At 31.9% G+C, this 19,364-nt stretch overlaps 1 protein-coding gene across 2 annotated transcripts; it reads left to right on the top strand.

The window, feature by feature from the left end:
- LOC129747947 (ATP-binding cassette sub-family G member 1-like) lies at nt 1–18,810 on the top strand. Of its 2 annotated transcripts, none has more exons than XM_055742375.1 (6): nt 1–334; nt 10,491–10,748; nt 16,932–17,506; nt 17,570–17,665; nt 17,727–18,017; nt 18,076–18,810. In XM_055742375.1, exons 1-6 carry the CDS (start codon nt 270–272, stop codon nt 18,669–18,671), a joined length of 1,881 nt encoding a protein of 626 aa, XP_055598350.1. In that variant the 5' UTR covers nt 1–269; the 3' UTR covers nt 18,672–18,810. The 2 variants fall into 2 exon arrangements, with proteins under 2 accessions (XP_055598350.1, XP_055598351.1); XM_055742376.1 differs by having other exon boundaries at nt 3–284.
- Nucleotides 18,811–19,364: the final 554 nt, after the last annotated feature.

The raw sequence follows: 19,364 nt of genomic DNA, 5'->3' as shown, positions 1-19,364 counted from the left end.
GCGCTTCATGAACGCAAAGGTTCTTAGCTAGCCACGCCGCCAGGCAGCTCAGTCTAAACCGGGACGCCTTACAAGATAGTCAACAACGCGCGCAAACTGCTGCTTAGTGGCAAAGTAAGTAAGCAGGTATTCGATTGAAGCGTCATCATTGCCCGAATCATTGACCCGCGCGTGCCTTTGGACCGGAGCTCGAGGCCTATTCTAGACAAACCAAACCCGATTCAAAGTTCTTGCGCTCCTAGGCTTCTAGGCGTAGAGACGAGTGTGTTATGCGCAAGTGCAAGGTAATAAATTATAAGCAAACCGACAACCGATGTCATGTTGCAGAAGTTGGGTAAGCATGTTCGGTGAATTCTTAAAAAGTTTTTTTTTCATTAAATCGGAATCTGTGGAAGTTTCGAGACGCAGTGAACGGAAGAAGTTCTCAAGTTAAGCCCAGCAAGATCCGAAATCAATTACTTGAGATATGTATATGAAAAATATCAACCGGCTAGACCTTTTCGTGTGATCTTAGAGCGGAGGCGTTGCGTATAACACATATCGTCGATCGGATCATATGCCATTAGGCCGTACTGTCGCTTTATGCATATCAAGTTAAACGAAGTTGTACTTCAGAGATTGTTGGCTGCACTTTTTAACACCTGTGTTGCAATTTCATCAACCAGTCGCGCGAACTCTCGGTGAATTTTGCAAGCATTCGAAGGTTCCAGTACAAGAAGTCACCTACTCGAAGACGTACAAAGTTCAACCGGAGCCAGGTTCGGGGAAGTTAAGATTCCTTTTAATCTTTCCGTTGGATCTGTAAAACAGGGCCATTAAAATTGTAGGTCGTATTTTCGTCAACATTTTTAGTTCCATCAAACTTCTTCTGCTAACGAAGGCCGATGACGAATAAAGTGTCTTGAAGCAAATAGCAAACTTAAACAAACAAACAAACAGTAAAAAAAACCTCGACCATAAAACTATTTTTGGTGCGGCGGCTCATGTGCTTTGAATATCAACTAACAAAACCCCAGGAGGTCTGTGGTTGAAAACAGTGTCTGAAAACTCTGTTTTAGCCCGGCAAGTCCTAAGTGCTCTGTCCGATTTCTTATATACTTAGTTGTGATTTAAATCCCTGTACTAGTTAGTTAGCCCTAGTATATAGTGTGTAGAGTGTGCACAAATGATGAATGTTACCTGGCGGGGTTATTAAACAAACATGTTCTCCACCCCTCGGCTCAGTCAGATCCACGTGCAACTGGATTGTGGATTGCGGTTTATTTGCTTTGGAGGTTAACCTCCATTCGGAATCAGGAAAGAATTTCTTTGCGTGTTGGCGCGGAATGCCAAGATCGTCATCTTTGTTACAACTGAAATATGATCTCAGGGCTGCTTCCGAACCGGTGAATCTTTTAGTGCTCAACTGAAATAGTAAGGTTTAGCTTTAACTTGAATTGAAGTTAAAATCAAAGTAATTCAGCTATCTGGTGAGTGTGGCTTTAAGGCTGAATAAAATTACGCCGCACTTTAGACAAAAAAAAGCCCTCAGCCCAACAGATGTGACCTTCAGTTGAGGTTTTGGGAAAAAAATCGATGTGTTTGGTTCTTAAAAATATGTGCCACAGTGTGAATTTTTTTTTTCTTTGCATTTACTGCCAAATCGTTCAATATATTTCAAATATTATAGAGTCAAATGAGTACAAATGCATTAACGGTCCTTCCGGCGACTAAAATTTTGAGAGATGGTTCTACATGGTGAAAAAAATTCTGAGGATTTTTTTTATCAAAACGAACACAAACACACACAGGATCTCAATAAAACTTGATATTTCCTCGAAGAGATTTTTTTTACTCAACCTTTTCGGTGACCGAGATTCGATCTCATGGCCATTGGCTTAGAAGACTTGGACGATATTCTCTTAGCCACGGTCGCCGGATTGCAATGATTCCTTCCGGCGAAAATTATTCTGGGGAAAAAGTTCTTTCGGACGATTGAAATTCTTAAAATTTTTCATTCTGAACAATTGTTTTCGAGGAAATGGAGTACAGCCTTGCTGATACGCTAATAATTTGAATATTTGTTTTCAAAAGTTTTTATTATTCAGTTAGTACCTTTGACGCGAGTTTAATTTGTTGGTCTTGCTTATTGCCATGGATGGCAAAACTCCTCAGATCGGTTTGTCCAGTGAAAGAAAGTGCTATATTTTTCGTGTGCTTCCCCAAGCTGTGCGGGAGATATAAATCGCACTGAAATCAGGAGTGACATTGTAAACACGTAAAAGTGAGCGAGAGCACTCACATCCGCCGATGAAAAGAATTCCCTTCTTCGGACAAATCTATTGCGCATTGTGTCGAGGAAAAATCAAAGAGCTAACACTTTTTTGTACGTTCACGAGAAAATACTCTGCTCTCCGAATCAATTGTGTCAGAGGTGTCCTGATTTCTCAGGATTGATTCATTGATTTTTCAAAAACACTCGAATTGTCCTGATTTTTGGCAAGTTTAAATCAATAATGAAGCTTTCATTTAAATACAAAAGCTTTTGAACATGATTAAACTGACCTTTTTTAGTTGAAAGTAGTTAGATAGCCACCGATGCACAGTGGTCCAGAGATGAAATTTGCCGAGAAACAATTATCTGCGCCCTTTCCTTAAGTTTGATACATTCGATGTCTTAGACAAACTTTAACAACAACTAAAGGTGGAGATTTGAAAATTGTTTTCAACCTGTGCTAAGATAGAGGTCTACATTGTTGTACAATATTGTAGAACCTAATAATTGAAATACACGTTTTAGGCAAATTGCTTTAGGGGTTTAGGGTGGTCCTACAAAAAAACAGTTTTTTCGTTATATCCTTCCGGGTTGATATTAAAGCAAAATTATTTGTTCGGCTAGATTTTAGATAATTATCATGCGCATCTCTTGTGGAAAACGAATTACCAAAAATGTTTTTTGTTTTAAAGTTATTCAGCAATTTGCGTTGAAAAATAACTCTTTTTGAGCCTCCAAATGGAGCCAGTCGAAAATTTTATCGTTGATATGACTTCAACATATACTTTAACATTCATCTGAACTTCAACATTCTTTACAATATAAGGAAATTATGTTTAAAGCGCTTAATTGTTGTTTGAAGCTTAGTAAAAATCGCCAAAATCTCTTTAAAACGATAGAATTTGTAACTGTGTTCTTCAAGAACTCAGAAACAACTAGACCGATTGATGTGAAATTTGACGTGAAAAAAGATATGTTTGTATTTTGCCTCCAATTTGGTAAGTAAATGCTGATTTTGTGATTTTTATAAGATCAATTAACAATGTATATGCTACGCATAAAAAAGTTGTAGTTTGCTAGATGTTAGAGGAGAATTTGATATTTTTGTTTAAAAAAACTTAAAAATAAAATGTTGAAATATAATAATCTCAAGTTAACCAAAAACGCATCTCCAGTTTTTTTGTATCCAATACTTGTATTACAACCTAGTTGATACAGTGAACAGCAGATTTTTGTTTTTGTCTTAATTCAAGATATAGCAGCTCAAAAATTGATAAACTTTTACTAAGCTTGCCATATTGCCCGGATTTTCCCAGATTGGCCCGGATTTTTGATGCAAAATTTCGAGAAAGTCCGGTCCAGCCCGGTTGCCCGGTTTGAAACCACCATGACTAATATAAATTCACAAACACGAAAAACAACACCATTCATCTTTCAGGCTTGTTTTTTTTTGTAAAATACTCGTGAAATCGTATTTTAAGCTTTGAATCGAACCTAAAAAATGATTTCAATTGAAACCGTCTCTGATTTTTTTTAATCCGTTAGAGTCCCTGGAGTGTCAATTTGACACCTCTGACTAGTACCAATATATCTCTCTTGTTTTTCAACCGATTTCAGTTACTCGTACAGTTACTCAAATATGTTTTTCAGACACCTGAACCACATAAGTTTTCCGTTATTCAATCTCTAAAAAAATCGGAAAATATCAAAAAAAGACACTACATCAGCTACGGAATGCTCAAAATGAATTCCTTTTTGTACCAAAAGGCTTAAGTTAGAAGCTAAACGTTGCACTTAAGGATACATTTTTTAGAGATTAGTCATGACCCCAAAAATGTGAAAAAGTGGTGTAAAAACCGTACTTTTCAATCAATGAACCGTCAAAATCTTTAAGTCTAACCAGATAAATTTTAAAACGAGGATAGAAAAGTTGACGTGATTTGGCTTATTTTGGCAATTTTAGATTGTCAAAATGCGGAACACATAGTTTTCAAAGGCAGCTGTTTTTTGAAATTTTGCCAATTTGCAATTTCTCAGATTTTCTTAGACTTAAATTAAATTTTGCACTGGATTTTAAATTTATTAACAATAAATCAATTTTTACTAGAAAGACAATTTCATACCGATTCTAATGGCGCAATTACATAAGCGCTACGATACTTAACAAATTCGTTTTAGTGAGGAGTGTCAAATTGACACTTAGGGTGTGATAGGGGATTTTTTTCCTGTGCTTTCAGGATGCATCCATAAAAAAGTTATGATGCATAGTTAAAAATTTCAAGGGTTCATTGAGGGTTTCCGATGAATTTGTTTTATTTGGATGCACCCGAATAAAGTTACAAGCCGCCAAACTTCCAATAGTGTCATATTGACACTCAAGAGCGGATGAGAATTAAAGTTGTTGGATGCCCAAATAAAAATATAAAGTGTTCTAATTTACGATTTTTGTTCAAATTTGCAAACAATTTCAATAAGCTTGGGAAAAATTCAGACTAATTCAAAACATTCGGGCTATTTGGGCAGATCAAATCCACCCAACCAAGCATATTACTTGCCTTATAGATAAAATTATTTTTATATTTAACAAAGGTTATTTAAAAGTCTAGTAAGATTCTTAAGTCTCTCATTTGACTTCATATTTGAACTGTATTTAGAACTATTTTTGTTGATTCTTGTCCCATTCGTAGCTTTCTCGAAAATTATATTTAGTTACACTTTTTACATGAAGCTCTAGTGAACATTGTGAGCACCAGGTGCAAAAACAATTTAATTTACTTTGAAGCACTTCAATATGAGATGTTTTATGTATTTCCGGAAAAATTTTCATATCGTCTACTTAAATTGAAACATCGTCAACAAATAAAGTAAACAATATCGGGCCAGAATGAGAACCTTGAGGAACACCTGATGTTACATTAACAACTGATGACAGACTTCCTTCAAATCGTACTTTTTGTGTTCTACCAGTTAAATATGACTCAATCCATTGCAAAAGTCTACACTCAGAAAAATACCATTATGCATGCCATAAGTTTCTCTTATGAACTGTCACCTCAAGAAAAATCATTGAAATTCATAAAACTATTTTATGACGCAAATGGATTCTTCAGAATTCTTACTTCAATGAAAGATTGCTACCCTTATAAGAGGAGATATGGAAAATGAAATTTCATGTTTGGTGAGAATAGTTCAAGATAATTAATGTTTAAAACAGGTTATTTATTTTCTGTCTAATTTATAACATCATGGTCACCATCAGCAGCACATAAACAAAATTATTCTGCCGCATCGGGTTCTTTGAATTTGTCCTTTTTGCCGGTCAACACGCAGAAAGAAAAAAAAACATCTGTTTGAGTTTACAAATAATTTCAACATTCACAAAAAAAAAATTACCATAAAGAATAACAAAATCAGTAATGACTTTAAGGAAAACTTTTCTTTTTTTTGATGCCTCGTATGAAGATTAAAAGTAACGACTGAAGGAATGAATGTTTTTATTATTTTTCCACAATGTCGCTTCTTTTTTTTTACACTTAATAATAGAACTTACAGAGGCGAATCTACCAAGCAAGCCTCTCTAATTAAATAAATTAAATTAAATTATAAGAACTTACTCTGAAAATTGAAAGAATTTCATCAAACTCTTATGAAAACCAAATTTACACTTTAAAAAGTGCTTCATAAGACGCATTTTATGAAAGTTGTATGATGAATTTACCTGAGTGTAGGACTAAAACCAGATATAAGATCTTTTAAAAAACCATGAAGTTCATTGGAGGTTAAATTTTTTACTAAATATGCAAGATAATATAGCATCTCTGCGATACTTTCGTACATCAGATTTGAAACCACTTTTGAAAATTGGAACCAAAAAAGATTCTTTTCATATTGCTGGGAGAATACTCGTTTCCAATGATGAATTCAAAAGCCAGAAAAAAAGGTTTGGCTGGAACTTTAAAATCTTTGGGGCAAATTATCTGGACCTGGACTACCGCTATTCGCAAGACTGTCCCATATGCATTTTCGTCATTTTTCAGTTTATCACACAAATCGTTCAAATACAGTTAAATCTTCAATTTAGACTAAAAACTTTTATAACTTTGTTCTCAAAATATATGAAAAAATACCAAGTCATGTCTGTCCCATATGAAATATACCCGCAAAGCTGTCCCATATGTCTATTTTTACAGAATGTTTTAAAAAAGCTCCTCTAATTTACCTTAATTTTACAAATATTCATACAATGAGTCCGACAAAATAAGCATTCATTGAAATTACGAAAGTTAGACTAGATAAAACAGTATCTACAGAAAAGTAAAAAATAACAATTTCCATAATATTTGCAAGCTAAGTTTAACCTAGAGGGTAAATTTCACCAAACTGATTTTTTGAATTTTGCATGAGGCTTATTGAATTGTTCGTTGAAAAACATGGAAAATAGTCATATTTTTCTGGATTTTTGTCATGCTGTTACTCGCTGGTTGGACTTTTATAAAATTTATGAACCAAAATACGCGTACCTGGTTGCAAACGCGTAAGTCATATTGAATTTATTGTTCTCGTTTAACATTTGCAGCCAAGATGCGTTGCTGTTTATGATTCAGCATTAATTTAATTTGTAGGTATTTATACTCTTTCTAAAGAGATAATCGACCGAAAAAATTTCGAAAAGATAAAGAAGGTACAGGTTGTTTAATTGATGGAACGTTGATTTTCCTTTTTTTTTTAGACCTACTCAATTCTTACGATAAACTTACGTTTCATTTATCTAAATATGTCATATACATCATTTCAAACTTATATTCATCAGTTAACAACCAGTGAAGTGAATAATATAGCGCAGATAGAGAGAATCGAATGATCAACTGACAAGAGAAAAGCCAAATATGGGCAGCTTTGCGGGTACATTTAATACGCATGCAAAATATACTCGCCAGGCTGTCCCATTATTATTTTCTCCTCTGCATAAACAAATTCCAAAGCAAAAAAACATTGGACGAAATTATACAACAATTATCTTAATATCTGTGAAGGAAGAAATAGAAAAGGTAACCCAGACAACCATTTGGTGGGTATTTCGAATTTGCAACGCAAATATACGTGCAAATATACGTGTAAATATATCGTATATAAAGTAGCAAAACCAGTATATACGTATCATTTTGGAGGCCATATAGGTACATTAGCAAACATATTCTTGATTTGGATTGTATTAAATTACGATTTGCACGACTTGTCATGCGCATCATTTACGACTACCCTGATTCTTTTTGGAATATACTATGACAATTCACATCATCATATAGATGATTGAGGTTGTAATATACGACATTTTTCGTAACAATATGGAAAGTTTGACTACTTATTTGGTCGTCTTTTGCGACTTGAGTGCAGGGCTCTCATTTTCCGTCATTTGAATAAAAATAGGATTATTTTTTTTTTGTACTTTAAACCAATTGGTTTATTCATCCCCAAAAATAATAAAAATAAGATTATTTCAAAGAAATGCGTTTTTGCTGTCAAATTTCAAGTTTATATCATACAAATTTATTATATGCCTGATTGCTGATTTTTTTCAACGTTCATGAAGTTATTGTTAGTACCTGGACTTGAACCTATGACGATACGATCTGCAGCTCATGATGGTTCCTCGACGCTATCTGGAATATATAAATTCAAGAGGATTTGCTTCAAAGGCATTAATCCAAAAACAAATCTTATATTTCTATAACTAAAATCTTTTAAATCGTAGAACACGTCATCGATGATCTAAAAATAGATCAGCATTTTGAAGCCTCCTTAAATACGAGTCGAATCATCGATGTCGTATTATCATAAACGATTTTATTGAACTTATTTGTATTCTTTTACGATTGCCAGCAAATACGTTTTACGAAAATCAGACATGCGAATTGATTTGCATAGGTATACGATTGCATGCACATTATTACGAATCGATGCAGTTATATACGTTTTTTGTTTCGAATTATTTTATGCATAAAACGACAAAATCTCTCAGTCACGACTGATCACCGTATATCGGTCGTTTCACGGATTTTTTGCGAATTGTCGTACACAAAGGTCGAGTTCATATGTACATAAATACGAGTCTCTCTTCTTGTCGTAATAAAATCATGCCATGCTTTTAAATACGACAAAGAATATGCATGGACCGCACATTGTAGGTGCAGATATACGAAAATGAGTATAAATAACATTCTATACGATGTAATCTGAAGAAGAAAATACGACTTCTGGTTGTCTGGGTAAAGTTTCAACCGAGAAAGCCACGAAAGTTTGTAAAAATCTTTGAAGCCGTTTTTCTCGTTTCGTTGTTTTTGCATATGGGACAGACTTGCCGGCAGCGGCAGTGGACCTTTCGATGTAATGCGATGTAATGCATCCAAAGAAAAAAGTATTTCACGGAAAAATATGTTATTGACATCAACATTTTGCCACGGATCAGCAAGTTATGAAAAATAATCAAAATCCCGATCATTGTCGTCATGCGTAGTATAAACTTCTTGAAAAAAAATTACAAATAGATTACTAAGTATTCCCTATTCTGCTAGCAAGTTTCATTTGTGTTGGTAAATTTTGAACTTTTTTGTCCTTCTTAATATTATTTTCCATCATTTTTAGACTGCGGAGTAACTGACTCAGTCACACAGAAATTATCAGTCATATTTGAAAAAAGTAAATCTAAATAGCAGTTGTTCTGATTTCTGGTATGATTAACTTGATTAAGACACATATCTGCGCATTTGCAAAAGAGGGTATGAAGTGTTTTATTTTCTCCTTCACTTTTATTAAAAGTGATTCATTTTCTTCATCATTAATAAAACTCGTCGCTCATTGGTTGAATTGGTTTCAGATTCAAATTTTGATAAAATGTTTTTAGCAAAATCAAAATATATTTCATACGAGCCATTTTGAGCGCTTTCTGGGGAGAATGACTGAGGCAAAAACATGTATTTGATTTTCGATAACTGATTTAACCCACACATGAACAGAGTATTCAGAGTCTGAAATTTATATGATGAAATTGGTTCTGAGTTATAATCTGTTGAAACTGGAATTGACACTCCTCCACCCGACTTTTTCTCAGACAGTGTTTTATCTCGATCATCTCTGAATACATCAAATCTATCAACGAAAACTTCCTCGCTATTCACGTCATGGTCTCAACTAGTTGAAGTTTTCCAAAATTATTCAAAACAAAAATCAAACAATCTGACATGAATTTGATTCTGAACCTGAATCCGTATTCTACCTCTTAAATTTTAGTAAACTCATAAAACCCGTTTTCTTTATTCCCCAAAGAATAAATTCATATATTTGGATACAAGATCAGCCTTAGTTATACAAACTGACACACCGAGCGCGCAATTAACAGCACGCGTCAGGAAAAATAAACCGGAAAACGGCACGCGTAAGCCGAAAGTCATTTAGAAGCGCAACTAATAACGTCCTCACAGGAGCATCAATTAATCAAAATAATTTCGTTACGTCGTGTTTGCCATCGGTGTTACGGTATCATTAAAATAACTGGTTTGATATTGTTGAAACAAAACTGTTTCAACGGATGTTATAAAAATTTAAATGTCGATAATGGTAATCGGAGTAATTTCCTTTCATTTGCTTGGGAATCACACAGGCTTTGTAGGAATTTGGATCGTTTATTTCTTTTGCGTCTGACCTGTTAAATATGTACTTAAAACTGAATTAATGAATTCAGTTAACCTTTAACAAATATTACTTACAAAAAAAAATGTCAAATATTTAGGGTTTGTCTTTCAATTTGTATTTATTCCGTGTATCGCCTTAAAAGTTCGTTTCTCTACAGTTCATTCGATATAGAAGACATGCTATACCCGATCATAACAAATGACAGTTGACAAGGTGTTTGAACAGACACGATTTTTCTTACATATGGCCTTGGAAGCATTAGCGACTTACAACCTGTGTTGTTGAATAAAAAATGGCATTTGAAGCTACTGCTTATCTTGCTGGTTGTCACCTCTCTCGTAGTTATGACCTACGACAAGAACTTTATTACCATCAGAACCTTTTTAGTGGGTGCAAGACGTCTTTCTAAGGACACCACCAAGAATAATTTCAACAGAACATGCTTAGGCCCCATGCTATGTGAAGTTGAGACCCTCCAAACCAAGCCAATGACCTTCAAACCCACGTAACAAAGTGACGTTTATGTTAATTCGTTTTTCCCCCACAGCCAAGCAATGGTTCAGGCTAACTTCAGCGAGGTGATCGTACCGCTTAAGAGCATAATCGAATCGAACGGAACAACGGGTGGTGGAACGAGTACTTGCCTACGATTCGAGAATCTCAATTACACCGTCCGGCATAATACGGTTTCGAAATGTCTACTGCACAATGTGTCCGGAACGTTCCGATCGGGGCGACTGGCAGCCATCGTTGGGCCTTCGGGTGCAGGAAAATCCTCGCTCATGAATGTTCTTAGTGGATTTCGGTGAGTACTTGGAAGTGTTGAATGAAAATTGATTTTCTGAACTGTAGTTATACTATACTATACTATACTATACTATACTATACTATACTATACTATACTATACTATACTATACTATACTATACTATACTATACTATACTATACTAGACTAAGGTTGCCAGAATTTATTCAGCACATATCCGTGCCGGACAAATCAGGTAATTTTCATATAAAAACGTGGCAAAATCCGAACATTTTATTTAAAATTGACAACCATAAATCCGGGCAGTATCCGGGCAATATCCGGCCAAATTTGGTCAAAACTCAAAAATTCCTCAACAAAAAAAAATGAAATTAAAAAAAACATTCATCTAAACTCATCGATAGATTTTGAACCGTATTTGAGGCTTCCATAAAACCTTTCATGTTTATTTTTATAAAATTTGCTCAAACAATTTTGTTTTGGAGGTGTTGTTGGTTTTTTTGTTTAATTTGCAAAATAAAATGAATAAATCTGGGAAAAATCCAGGCATTTTTCAATGTAATCCGGGAAACTGGGCCGGCCCGGACTGTTCTTAAATTTAGGATAAAATGTCCGGGCAAACCCGGATAAACCGGGCAATCTGGCAACCTTATACAATACTATACTCAACTACTTATGTTTAAAAAAATGTTCAAAAATACATATTTCATGCAAAAATGTCAAAAATGTCAAAAATGTCAAAAATGTCGAAAATGTCAAAAATGTCAAAAATGTCAAAAATGTCAAAAATGTCAAAAATGCCAAAAATGTCAAAAATGTCAAAAATGTCAAAAATGTCAAAAATGTCAAAAATGTCAAAAATGTCAAAAATGTCAAAAATGTCAAAAATGTCAAAAATGCCAAAAATGTCAAAAATGTCAAAAATGTCAAAAATGTCAAAAATGTCAAAAATGTCAAAAATGTCAAAAATGTCAAAAATGTCAAAAATGTCAAAAATGTCAAAAATGTCAAAAATGTCAAAAATGTCAAAAAAGTCAAAGATGTCAAAAATGTCAAAAATGTCTAAAATGTCAAAAATGTCAAAAAATGTCAAAAATGTCAAAAATGTCAAAAATGTCTAAAATGTCAAAAATGTCAAAAATGTCAAAAATGTCGAAAATGTCAAAAATGTCAAAAATGTCAAAAATGTCAAAAATGCCAAAAATGTCAAAAATGTCAAAAATGTCAAAAATGTCAAAAATGTCAAAAATGTCAAAAATGCCAAAAATGTCAAAAATGTCAAAAATGTCAAAAATGTCAAAAATGTCAAAAATGTCAAAAATGTCAAAAATGTCAAAAATGTCAAAAATGTCAAAAATGTCAAAAATGTCAAAAATGTCAAAAATGTCAAAAATGTCAAAAATGTCAAAAATGTCAAAAATGTCAAAAATGTCAAAAATGTCAAAAATGTCAAAAAAGTCAAAGATGCCAAAAATGTCTAAAATGTCAAAAATGTCAAAAAATGTCAAAAATGTCAAAAATGTCAAAAATGTCAAAAATGTCAAAAATGTCAAAAATGTCAAAAATGTCAAAAATGTCAAAAATGTCAAAAATGTCAAAAATGTCAAAAATGTCAAAAATGTCAAAAATGTCAAAACTGTCAAAAATGTCAAAAATGTCAAAAATGTCAAAAATGTCAAAAATGTCAAAAATGTCAAAAATGTCAAAAATGTCAAAAATGTCAAAAATGTCAAAAATGTCAAAAATGTTGAAAATGACAAAATGTCAAAAATGTCAAAAATGTCAAAAATGTCAAAAATGACAAAAATGTCAAAAATGTCAAAAATGTCAAAAATGTCAAAAATGTCAAAAATGTCAAAAATGTCAAAAATGTCAAAAATGTCAAAAATGTCAAAAATGTCAAAAATGTCAAAAATGTCAAAAATGTCAAAAATGTCAAAAATGTCAAAAATGTCAAAAATGTCAAAAATGTCAAAAATGTCAAAAATGTCAAAAATGTCAAAAACGTAAAAAATGTCAAAAATGTCAAATGTCAAAAATGTCAAAAGTGTCAAAAATGTCAAAAATGTCAAAACTGTCAAAAATGTCAAAAATGTCAAAAATGTCAAAAATGTCAAAAATGTCAAAAATGTCAAAAATGTCAAAAATGTCAAAAATGTCAAAAATGTCAAAAATGTCAAAAATGTCAAAAATGTCAAAAATGTCAAAAATGTCAAAAATGTCAAAAGTGTCAAAAATGTCAAAAATGTCAAAAATGTCAAAAATGTCAAAAATGTCAAAAATGTCAAAAATGTCAAAAATGTCAATGATGTCAAAAATGTCAAAAATGTCAAAAATATCAAAAATGTCAAAAATGTCAAAAATGTCAAAAATGTCAAAAATGTCAAAAATGTCAAAAATGTCAAAAATGTCAAAAATGTCAAAAATGTCAAAAATGTCAAAAATGTCAAAAATGTCAAAAATGTCAAAAATGTCAAAAATGTCAAAAATGTCAAAAATGTCAAAAATGTCAAAAATGTCAAAAATGTCAAAAATGTCAAAAATGTCAAAAATGTCAAAAATGTCAAAAATGTCAAAAATGTCAAAAATGTCAAAAATGTCAAAAATGTCAAAAATGTCAAAAATGTCAGAAATGTCAGAAATGTCAGAAATGTCAAAAATGTCAAAAATGTCAAAAATGTCAAAAATGTCAAAAATGTCAAAAATGTCAAAAATGTCAAAAATGTCAAAAATGTCAAAAATGTCAAAAATGTCAAAAATGCCTAAAATGTCAAAAATGTCAAAAATGTCAAAAATGTCAAAAATGTCAAAAATGTCAAAAATGTCAAAAATGTCAAAAATGTCAAAAATGTCGAAAATGTCAAAAATGTCCAAAATGTCAAAAATGTCAAAAATGTCAAAAATGTCAAAAATGTCAAAAGTGTCAAAAATGTCAAAAATGTCAAAAATGTCAAAAATGTCAATGATGTCAATGATGTCAAAAATTTCAAAAATGTCAAAAATGTCAAAAATGTCAAAAATTTCAAAAATGTCATAAATGTCAAAAATGTCAAAAATATCAAAAATGTCAAAAATGTCAAAAATATCAAAAATGTCAAAAATGTCAAAAATATCAAAAATTTCAAAAATGTCATAAATGTCAAAAATGTCAAAAATGTCAAAAATGTCAAAAATGTCAAAAATGTCAAAAATGTCAAAAAATGTCAAAAATGTCAAAAATGTCAAAAATGTCAAAAATGTCAAAAATGTCAAAAATGTCAAAAATGTCAAAAATGTCAAAAATGTCAGAAATGTCAGAAATGTCAGAAATGTCAAAAATGTCAAAAATGTCAAAAATGTCAAAAATGTCAAAAATGTCAAAAATGTCAAAAATGTCAAAAATGTCAAAAATGTCAAAAATGTCAAAAATGTCAAAAATGCCAAAAATGTCAAAAATGTCAAAAATGTCAAAAATGTCAAAAATGTCAAAAATGTCAAAAATGTCAAAAATGTCAAAAATGTCAAAAATGTCAAAAATGTCAAAAATGTCAAAAATGTCAAAAATGTCAAAAATGTCAAAAATGTCAAAAATGTCAAAAATGTCAAAAATGTCAAAAATGTCAAAAATGTCAAAAATGTCAAAAATGTCAAAAATGTCAAAAATGTCAAAAATGTCAAAAATGTCAAAAATGTCCAAAATGTCAAAAATGTCAAAAATGTCAAAAATGTCAAAAATGTCAAAAGTGTCAAAAAGGTCAAAAATGTCAAAAATGTCAAAAATGTCAAAAATGTCAAAAATGTCAAAAATGTCAATGATGTCAATGATGTCAAAAATTTCAAAAATGTCAAAAATGTCAAAAATGTCAAAAATTTCAAAAATGTCATAAATGTCAAAAATGTCAAAAATATCAAAAATGTCAAAAATGTCAAAAATATCAAAAATGTCAAAAATGTCAAAAATATCAAAAATTTCAAAAATGTCATAAATGTCAAAAATGTCAAAAATGTCAAAAATGTCAAAAATGTCAAAAATGTCAAAAATGTCAAAAATGTCAAAAAATGTCAAAAATGTCAAAAATGTCAAAAATGTCAAAAATGTCAAAAATGTCAAAAATGTCAAAAATGTCAAAAATGTCAGAAATGTCAGAAATGTCAGAAATGTCAAAAATGTCAAAAATGTCAAAAATGTCAAAAATGTCAAAAATGTCAAAAATGTCAAAAATGTCAAAAATGTCAAAAATGTCAAAAATGTCAAAAATGTCAAAAATGCCAAAAATGTCAAAAATGTCAAAAATGTCAAAAATGTCAAAAATGTCAAAAATGTCAAAAATGTCAAAAATGTCAAAAATGTCAAAAATGTCAAAAATGTCAAAAATGTCAAAAATGTCAAAAATGTCAAAAATGTCAAAAATGTCAAAAATGTCAAAAATGTCAAAAATGTCAAAAATGTCAAAAATGTCAAAAATGTCAAAAATGTCAAAAATGTCAAAAATGTCAAAAATGTCAAAAATGTCAAAAATGTCAAAAATGTCAAAAATGTCAAAAATGTCAAAAATGTCAAAAATGTCAAAAATGTCAAAAATGTCAAAAATGTCAAAAATGTCAAAAATGTCAAAAATGTCAAAAATGTCAAAAATGTCAAAAATGTCAAAAATGTCAAAAATGTCAAAAATGTCAAAAATGTCAAAAATGTCAAAAATGTCAAAAATGTCAAAAATGTCAAAAATGTCAAAAATGTCAAAAATGTCAAAAATGTCAAAAATGTCAAAAATGTCAAAAATGTCAAAAATGTCAAAAATTTCAAAAATGTCAAAAATTTCAAAAATGTCATAAATGTCAAAAATGTCAAAAATGTCAAAAATATCAAAAATGTCAAAAATGTCAAAAATGTCAAAAATGTCAAAAATATCAAAAATGTCAAAAATGTCAAAAATGTAAAAAATGACAAAAATGTCAAAAATGTCAAAAATGTCAAAAATGTCAAAAATGTCAAAAGTGTCAAAAATGTCAAAAATGTCAAAAATGTCAAAAATGTCAAAAATGTCAAAAATGTCAAAAATGTTAAAAATGTCAAAAATGTCAAAAATGTCAAAAATGTCAAAAATGTCAAAAATGTCAAAAATGTCAAAAATGTCAAAAATGTCAAAAATGTCAAAAATAACAAAAATGTCAAAAATGTCAAAAATGTCAAAAATGTCAAAAATGTCAAAAATGTCAAAAATGTCAAAAATGTCAAAAATGTCAAAAATGTCAAAAATGTCAAAAATTTCAAAAATGTCAAAAATGTCAAAAATGTCAAAAATGTCAAAAATGACAAAAATGTCAAAAATGTCAAAAATGTCCAAAATGTCAAAAATGTCAAAAATGTCAAAAATGTCAAAAATGTCAAAAATGTCAAAAATGTCAAAAATGTCAAGAATGTCAAAAATGTCAAAAATGTCAAGAATGTCAAAAATGTCGAAAATTTCGAAAATGTCAAAAATGTCAAAAATGTCAAAAATGTCAAAAATGTCAAAAATGTCAAAAATATCAAAAATGTCAAAAATGTCAAAAATATCAAAAATGTCAAAAATGTCAAAAATGTCAAAAATGTCAAAAATGTCAAAAATGTCAAAAATGTCAAAAATGTCAAAAATGTCAAAAGTGTCAAAAATGTCAAAAATGTCAAAAATGTCAAAAATGTCAAAAATTTCAAAAATGTCAAAAATGTCAAAAATGTCAAAAATGTCAAAAATGTCAAAAATGTCAAAAATGTCAAAAATGTCAAAAATGTCAAAAATGTCAAAAATGTCAAAAATGTCAAAAATGTCAAAAATGTCAAAAATGTCAAAAATGTCAAAAATGTCAAAAATGTTAAAAATGTCAATAATGTCAAAAATGTCAAAAGTGTCAAAAAGTCAGAAAAATCAAATATTTCAAAAAAAGTAAAAATGTTAAAAATGTCAAAAATGTCAAAAAGTCAGAAAAATCAAATATTTCAAAAAAAGTAAAAAAAGTCAAAAATGTTAAAAATGTCAAAAATATGAAAAATGTCCAAAATGTTAAAAATGTCAAATTTGCCAAAAATACCAAAGATTCTTTTTGCAATTTTAACAATTGATGAATGTTTGCCAATATAAATTGTAATTTCATAAGTTGGTAGGGAACAGTTTGTCAATTTTTTTCTGGAAAAGTTTTGTTCTAAGTTTTATTAACACTTAGGTATACATACGCTTAAATACTTGTTCAAATTTTATTTCCCAGGATAAGTGGCGTAACGGGAAAAATTTTAATCAACGAAGAACAGGTCGACAGGAGACGATACCGACGACTTGTAGCCTACAACGAACAGGATGCAGATCTGCTACCGAATATCACAGTCCGAGAGACTCTAGTCTACACCGCAGATCTAAAGATGCCCTCCAGGGTCCCTCGAATAAAGAAGATTCAAATGGTGAACGAGATCATAGCGTTGCTGGGGCTTCAAAACTGTTCCGAGAATCAAACTCGTGTCCTATCTGGAGGGGAAAGGAAGCGCCTTTCGATTGGCCAAGAGCTGGTTTCGAATCCTAAGATTATGTTTTTCGATGAACCAACCAGCGGATTGGATAGCGAGTCGTCCTATCAAGTCATTTCTTTTTTGAGACAGCTATCGAGACAGGATCGATGCGTTATCAGTGTCATACATCAGCCTAGCTCTGATTTGTTGGAGCTTTTTGACGATATTTACGTTGTAACCGGGGGTCGATGTTTGTACCAAGGATCGTTGGCCGACATGATACCAACTTTTGCCGACGAGGGATTGATCTGCCCTCAGTATTACAATCGAGCTGATTTTGGTTTGTTTAAGAACTAAAAATTATTATCAGTATCGCAATAACATGTTTTTTTTTCTATTCCAGCGATCAAGATGGCATCCAAAACAAACCCGGAGAAGGAAAAAATTCAAAAACTTATGAAACGGATGGAAACAGCATCACTCACCCACGATTCAAACAGCAAGTAAACGGATTCGGTACCAGGAATTCCGATAATCATTGCACTTTGTTGTCATTTCAGCACTCCAAAGTGGACACACCATGGTTGTGGAGCAGAAAAATGTTTCACAGTACGCCATATCGCAGTGGAAGCAGTTTAGCATCTTAACGCATCGAACCCTGCTGGGAACACTGCGTAACTTTACGCTTATGGTATTACGCTTTATCGGTCACATCATGGTTGGACTAATCTTCGGCCTAGTGTACTTTAACGTGGGCAACGATGGAGCCAAAGTTATCACGAACATTGCTTACTTCATGGCATCACTGTTGTTTTCCGTTTTCGCCAACTCCATGACCGTTGTACTTACTTGTAAGATCAACTATCAAACTTCAATTTCTCTCATTAATATCCAATTTGTTGTTTGCAGTTCCCATGGAGATGGCGGTTTTCATTCGGGAATACAAGGGAAACAGCTACTCGACGACGGCCTACTTTTTCTCGAAAATTGTTGCCGATTTTCCATCGATGCTTGGTGGAATAACGTTGTTTCAACTCATCGCCTACTTTATGTCGGATCAGCCGGATGATTTCATGAGAATTCTAATGTTTTGGTTTATGAGCTTCACGATGGCCTGGTTTGCCCAGGTTTACGGAATGCTTTGTGGAAGTATCTTCCCAATCGAAGTGAGTCCGTTCCTGGTGATTGTGACGCTCATTCCGTGCATCCTGTTCAGTGGATTCTTCATCCGATACGATGAGTTGTCGGTTCTGTTTCAACCGCTCACCTATTTGTCTCCGTTCCGATACACGTTCGAGGGTATGTCCCTGGCAATTTATGGAAACAACAGAACAGATTTGGCCTGTGATGAAATGTTCTGTTACTACCGGAAATCAAAGCGAGTTCTGGAAATGTTGGACATGGAAAAAAGCGAATTTTGGACGGATGTTCTGGGAATGCTGATTATTATCGTAACGCTGCATGTGGCACTTTATGTTAGTTTGAGGTGTAAGGTCCGGCGATAGGTTAAATTTGATCTGATATGATGCGAGAAGTGACAGTGCATTTATATGAAATGCAAACTAATTGTGATACTACTGTGGTTCAGAGCCACACTACTAACTATGTAAAGATGAATGTGAAATCGCTTTGAAATATAATGATGTGGAAACTAACCCTTATTTTAAAATCACGTGTTTTTTTTGGCATATTGGTCAACATTGTGATTCTTGAAGAATAATTTTAAGAATTGGAAATTTACAGATGAATGGAGAACAAGTGTGAAGAAAGCTTAAGGAAATTTTGCAATAACCAATCAGAAAATACCCGAACAAAGAGCCTACAAAATTGTTGTTAACACGAATTGCTGCTGAATATGAAAGGACTTATCATCACAAACGCCCTCTACAGTAAACGAACTAATATATGGTTCAATGTTTGATTATTTTTATCAAGTTCAAAGCTAAATCATTCATTGTAAAACGTTTCACATTATTTGAATGCAACAAAAGTAAAATAATAATTAAAAAAAAAACGAAATAGGTACTTGTTATAAAATGGCTGTTAGGGGTATATTAACCCAAACATTCAGTAAGCAAAAACAAGGTGTTGAAATGAATCTTTTGCTGTAATTTGAAACTTTTGAAAACAGTGCGTGTCGTAGAATGCCAGTTTGTTGCATTCTATGACAGGAGACCAAATGTCATAAACAGATCCCG

The sequence above is a fragment of the Uranotaenia lowii genome, chromosome 2 (assembly GCF_029784155.1).
Source record: "Uranotaenia lowii strain MFRU-FL chromosome 2, ASM2978415v1, whole genome shotgun sequence".
Lineage (NCBI taxonomy): Eukaryota > Metazoa > Arthropoda > Insecta > Diptera > Culicidae > Uranotaenia > Uranotaenia lowii.
This window is presented reverse-complemented; position numbering and strand designations above follow the sequence as displayed.

Excerpts from the sequence above, each read along its gene's own strand:
- LOC129747947 (XM_055742375.1), top strand. The coding sequence starts at position 270 with ATGCGCAAGTGCAAGGTAATAAATTATAAGCAAACCGACAACCGATGT. Across the intron at positions 10,749-16,931 it reads AATGTTCTTAGTGGATTTCG|GATAAGTGGCGTAACGGGAA; the intron begins GTGAGTACTTGG and ends TTTATTTCCCAG. Across the intron at positions 17,507-17,569 it reads TTACAATCGAGCTGATTTTG|CGATCAAGATGGCATCCAAA; the intron begins GTTTGTTTAAGA and ends TTTCTATTCCAG.